We start from the raw sequence: 5,933 nt of genomic DNA, 5'->3' as shown, positions 1-5,933 counted from the left end.
ACACCTTGAACTAGAGTAGGTGTTCTTTCCCAGAAACTGCTTTTGCTCCCATGCAACTTCTGGAGACATAGTTAATTGTCGTGGGGGGTGTGTGTGTGTGTCGGTGGGGGGTTGGGGAAGAGGTGGCTACTGGCATCTAGTGGGCCAAGAGCACCGCCAAATACCTTCCAATGCATAGGACAGTCCCTACAACTAAGAATTATGCATTCCAAAATGTCAGTGGTGATCGGGTTGCGAAACCCTAGACTAGAAGGTAGGCAGTAAGAGGACTAGATAGATTTATGGAGAATCTGGAAGACAGAATGGGCCACATTCGGGATGGATTTCATATAGTAGGAGGATTCCAACTAGATGGGTGGAAATGCTGCTTACTCAGATAAGAAAAGAAATATTTTATTCTTCCTAAGGAAGAGCAAAAGTTCAATTTCATACACATAAAAGTTAGAAACCCTTATGAAACCTCCAAATTGAAATGTCTAGTAAGTAATTGGATATCTGAGTCTAGAATTAAAAATAAAAAGAGGATGGGGCGCCTGGGTGGCTCAGTCATTAAGCGTCTACCTTCGGTTTAGGTCAGATCCCAGGGTCCTGGGATCGAGCCCCGTGTTGGGCTCTCTGCTTGGCGGGAAGCCTGCTTCTCCCTCTCCCACTACCCCTGCCTGTGTGTCTCTCTCTGTCAAATAAATAAATAAAAATTTAAAAAAAATTAAAAAAGGTGTGTATGGAAATAAACACTTGAATGGCACAGAATATGGATTGTATTTTAATCCATGAAGGGGAGGTGCCTCCCCTATAGAGAGAATATGTCGAGAGATGAGCACCAAACCTGAAGAAACATTATGTAAAAGTACCCAACCAAGGGTACAGAGAATTAAGTGGAAAATGAGGAGTGGATGTCATGGAACAATATAGGTGAACACGTTTCAAGATCAAGGGCACAGTCACTTGTGTTGAATGTGACTAAATGTTCACATAGGATCATCCTAAAAATGTCCATGGCATTTAACAGCATAGAGCCACTGCTGAGCATGGCAGTGAAGTTTCAGAAGAGTGTTAAACCAGATAGAGACAATATTGTTATTGAAAAGTGAATAAGAAGTGAGATCGTTGACAAACTTCTTAGAGAATTCCATCTTTAAAAATTAGAAGAGCCCTATCATCACAAAGGAAATGACACTAGTTGACATTTTTGGATTGAAGAAAGTTGACCATGTCACAAGGCTGAGAAAACAGAACTATTAGAATGGATGAGACTGAAACTGTTTGAAAGAGAAAGAAATAATAACTGATCGAGGCCCCAAAGCCAGCTTTGTGTGGAGTGGGGGTGAGGGACAGATATCTTAGGGTCACTTCAGGCACTGAAGTTGATATGCTGAACTTGAGAATTATATGTAATTATGAAAGAGATACTTATTTTCACTTAGCACTTTTCTTAAATTAAAAAAAACAATTAGTTCACTATAAAGATAGAAAGTTAATGATTTGATATATTCTTTCAGTTCATAAATAATTTGGAGTACCCACCATGTGCCAGTCGCTGGGTTAAAGATGACTAAGCCCTGTTGCTGACCCCCACATGTGACTCTTCTGCAAATTCAAAAGGCTGAAGTTGGGGTGCCTAGGTGGCTCAGTCCATTAAGCATCTGCCTTCGACTCAGGTCCTGGGATCGAGCCCCAGGTAGGGCTCCCAACTCGGCAGGGAGTCTTCTTCTCCTTCTCTCTCTGCCCCTCCCCATGCTTGCTCTTTTTCTCTCTCTCTCTCTCAAATAAATAAATACAATCTTAAAAAAAAGACTGAAGTCTTACTCATTCTGCATGAGCCATATCAAAAGACAACCCTTGCAATTCCTTCTCTATATGTGAGTGAGTGAGTGTGTGTGTGTGTGTGTGTACCAAATAGATAGCTTATAACATACTAAGATTCTTATGTCAGAAGAGTCAAAGCTTGGCTGAGATGAACACCTGTCAGATGGGGAATTTGATTTGGGATTTGGGCTTTAAGAGATGAAAAGGACTTGGAGAAGTGAGCAAAACATTTGGTAAAAATTCATAAGCAAAACAATGGGCAGACTCTTCCACTGGTGCTAGATAAGCAAATACTATAGGAGATTAGAAAAAAACAATCACCTGGGAAACAAGTAGGAAAGATCAAGTTACATAAATAGCTTTTTGTTTCCAATTTCTAAAAGATGCTTTAAGGCAGAAGTTGGATATTATAATAAGTGAAAAAGAAAGACATCTCTAATTCCAGGACTTTTCTTTATACCATTGATTTTTTTTATAGTGATAAGGATGATTTTAACTACTTAGTATGAAGGTAAATTTTCTGCTTCTTTGTCTTTCTAGAACGATGAGCAAAAGAGAAGCTCAGCAGGGAGTGAAATGAATCACTCTCTGAGGTGTCTCATTTCTCACTCCCAACTGAGTTGGCAAAGGTTAGCACACTATTAAAATTCAAGTTTTTGCAAATGTATTTCATTGGTAGTCAACTCACTCAAAAGGTGTATCAGTTCTTAACAATTATTCTCAGTGATAGTCTAAGTGTTTGCCAAAGAATTCTCTGCCTCACCTGGAAAAAGAATCCAATAACTCCATACTGGATAAAACATGAGTTGCTTATTGATGACAAGCTAAATGAGAGGACAAATAGAAGGTAGTTTGAAGCAATCATCTTCATGGTAACTTTGCATACTAAAAAATTATTAACTAAAAGAATTAAGAAGCTGTTCCTTCAGTGGTTGCATTTGCGAATTTCATAAAAGAGGTAGGACTTCATAAGTAGGCACCTCAGATAAAATGCAAATGTTATCACATTGAAATGTTATTTTTCCACCTGGGCATTCATTGTTCATGTGACTCTGGGAGTGGAAAAGACAAGCTTCTCGAGTTGTTGGCATAGCTATGTGGTTCCTGCTGGCTTTTAAGACAGGCATACATGGGTGACTACATTAGTGATAATTCCTATCTCGTACCGTTGTTGCAAGGATTAAATGATGCCACAATTTTCAATGTTGCACACATGGTAAATGCTCAATAAAACATATACAAATATTTGGGAGGGAGGTGCTGATGATTGTTAGGAGTACATTGCTGGTAACAATTTAGACGTTCATGCTCAAAAATCCCCAGTCAAGCTTGTGAAGAAGGGAGAGTACTATGTGTGTCATGACAAATGTCTTTTGAAGGCAAACCACATCTTACTTCCAGAAAAAAAAAAAAAAAAAAGGTAAGAAGAGGAGTGCCTTCTATAAACCTGAATAATTAAACAGCAGTTAAGAACACATTAATGTGTTCAGTTATAATTATGGCCTAGGTGAATTGGTTGTTTTCATGACAAGACATGCACAAGAATGGAGAGGGTCTGAATCACATCTAGTGCAGTGAGGGTATATATATAAACATGCCTGGGAGAAAGAGGGGATATCAGAACATCTCCTCACTGTCACTCAGCTGAACTCACATCTCTTGCCAACACGTCCTACAGCTGCTGCTCTGGAAACTACTCCTCCCGCTCCTTTGGGGCATACCTGCGCTCCCCAAGCTCCTCCTGTCGCTCTTCCTGCCCCAGCAACCTGGTCTACCACACTGACCTCTGCTCTCCCAGCACCTGCCAACTGGGCTCCTCCCTCTCCAGTGGCTGTCAGGAGACCTGCTGTGAGCCCACCAGCTGCCAGACATCCCATGTGGTGTCCAGCCCCCTCCAGACGTCCTGCTACCACCAGAGGACCTCCATGCTCTGTGATCCTTGCCGGTCAATTTACCCTGGGTCTCTAGGCTGTGGATCCAGCAGAAATTACTGCCTGGACTGTGGATCACTTGGCTTCAGACCCCTGGGTAATGGAATCTGTGGCTTCCCTTTCCTGGGCTATGGATCCAGATTCTGCCGCCTAACCTACTTGGCTTCTAGGAGCTGCCAAACTTCTCGTTGCCAACCAACCTGCAGATCTGGCTAGAGTCTATATTCTACTACCTAGAAAAGTATAATTAAATAAAAATCCTATTAATATGAAATTGTTTATCTCATCATACTCATCCTGTTTTCCTTCTATTTTCTTCTATTTTCCCTCTTACTTCTTTAGTTAAAAATGAACCAAGAGGTCTTTTTTTTTTCCTTCAAATAAACTCATATAATTTGATATCAGATAACAGGTCAATGTTAATTTAAAGAAAAAGCTATCCATTGGGAATTTCAAACCTACTGTTCTTTGTCTAAAAAGAAATATTTAAGAATTAGACTCCCTGGTAGGCAGAATTCTCTGACAACACAGAGTTAGTTCCCTGGAATTTTTGGCAAGTGGAATCATTGCTTGGGGCAGGAGGTCATTCTAAACGCTTCTGTGTATAATCATTTCAGCCTTAGTATGCACCTTACTTTGGTTAAACTACTGAGTCTAATCCAAGAAGAAAAGTTCCAGAGACAGCAGTGATGCTTTAAGCATACTATCCTGGCTGTTTTAGATGAAGAAATGTCAAAATACTTTTCATGAGCCCCTTTTGTAGACTTATGCAAGTGGTAATGGAATTTTGAGATCCTGATATTAACTAACAGCAGTAACTGGTATGATGAAACAAACATCCTAAATATGGATGAAATGAAATATTTATGCATTTGAGTATAATAAAATTAATTCAATTTCTAACTTATTTATCATCTTGATGCTTAACTCTCCTTCCTCAATCTGGTCACTGTTTTCAAAGAAGTCACCTGGGAACTCCTGGAAACACGGTGCTATCATGAATAGATAATATTACCTGAGAAGGAGGACTTTATCTTTTGATATCTTGGAGTTAGATCTGGATGTGATAACTAGATAGTCTACTAAACTCTCTTGTTTTGGGAACACAGTCATCTACATTTAAAAATACCTAAGCAGGGGCGCCTGGGTGGCTCAGTCGTTAAGCGTCTGCCTTCGGCTCAGGTCATGATCCCAGGGTCCTGGGATCCAGCCCCACATCAGGCTCCCTGCTCCGCGGGAAGCCTGCTTCTTCTCCCACTCCCCCCGCTTGTGTTCCTGCTCTGGCTGTGTCTCTCTCCGTCAAATAAATAAAATCTTAAAAAAAAAAAAAATACCTAAGCAGGAAGAAAAATATGTAACTGGATATGGGTACTGATTGTTCATTGCCCTCACAAGGTGCTTCTCGCTCCTCTCCCCAAAAGAACTGGGTTTTGTTTGTGTACCCCTCCTATCTACACATAGTCAATCCTATACAATAAGGTGGCCGTGCTCCTGGTTTCAGGATGGATTCTGGCTAGTTCTAGGGCCACCCCAATCTTCCCTGAAAGTGATTGGTTCAGGATGGAGCATGTGATCTGACTTAAGCCAATGAGGAACAAGGAATGATATGAACCGGTGCTTCTGGTAAAGTCCTTGTGGAGTTTTTTGCAGCAACCATCTCTTCCTCTGGACTTTGTCATATCATGTGTGGAATGCTATATCCATCTTGCATGTGGCCTAAAAATTAAACCATCACGTGAAAGACAGCAAAGCCAAGAGAAATGCAAGGAGCAGAGCCCAGACTGTCTCATTTCTGGACTTTGGTAAATATGAGCCAGTAAACTTTTCTTATTACTTAAACCATTTTGAAAAACAATTTCAGTTACTTGTAGCTAATGTTTTCCTAAATGAGACACTCATTTAAAAGCTGGAACAACTCCTTTTCCCAATAAAGGCACCGTGTTATGTTAAAGATCATTTGAAGTCCACCTTTGCTCTGTCCTAGTGCCTCTCCTCACAACTCCCCACATGCATTCACTCCACCAATGCTATCTACTCCCGTTTCCTTGAACACATTGTGTAGAACTGAGGTCTTATACAGTCTTACACCTTTTTTTTAATTATGTTATGTTAATCACCATACATTACATCATTAGTTTTTGATGTAGTGTTCCATGATTCATTGTTTGTGTATAACACCCAGTGCTCCATGCAGTA

General features: G+C 40.4%; 1 protein-coding gene across 1 annotated transcript; it reads left to right on the top strand.

The window, feature by feature from the left end:
• Positions 1–213: 213 nt before the first annotated feature.
• LOC102751094 (keratin-associated protein 13-1-like) lies at positions 214–3,953 on the top strand. The gene is made up of 2 exons (XM_006750105.1): positions 214–253; positions 3,412–3,953. The coding sequence occupies exons 1-2, from the start codon at positions 214–216 to the stop codon at positions 3,951–3,953; spliced, it is 582 nt and encodes a 193-aa protein (XP_006750168.1).
• The last annotated feature ends 1,980 nt before the right edge of the window (positions 3,954–5,933 follow it).

Source organism: Leptonychotes weddellii, chromosome 1, assembly GCF_054177405.1.
Source record: "Leptonychotes weddellii isolate Sample4059 chromosome 1, ASM5417740v2, whole genome shotgun sequence".
Classification (NCBI taxonomy): domain Eukaryota; kingdom Metazoa; phylum Chordata; class Mammalia; order Carnivora; family Phocidae; genus Leptonychotes; species Leptonychotes weddellii.
Note: the sequence above shows the minus strand (reverse complement) of the source record. Positions and strands in the feature narration are given on the sequence as shown.

Coding starts and splice junctions, on each gene's coding strand:
- LOC102751094 (XM_006750105.1), top strand. CDS start 214: ATGTCAGTGGTGATCGGGTTGCGAAACCCTAGACTAGAAG. Junction 254..3,411: donor GCGAAACCCTAGACTAGAAG/GTAGGCAGTAAG, acceptor CATGCCTGGGAG/AAAGAGGGGATATCAGAACA.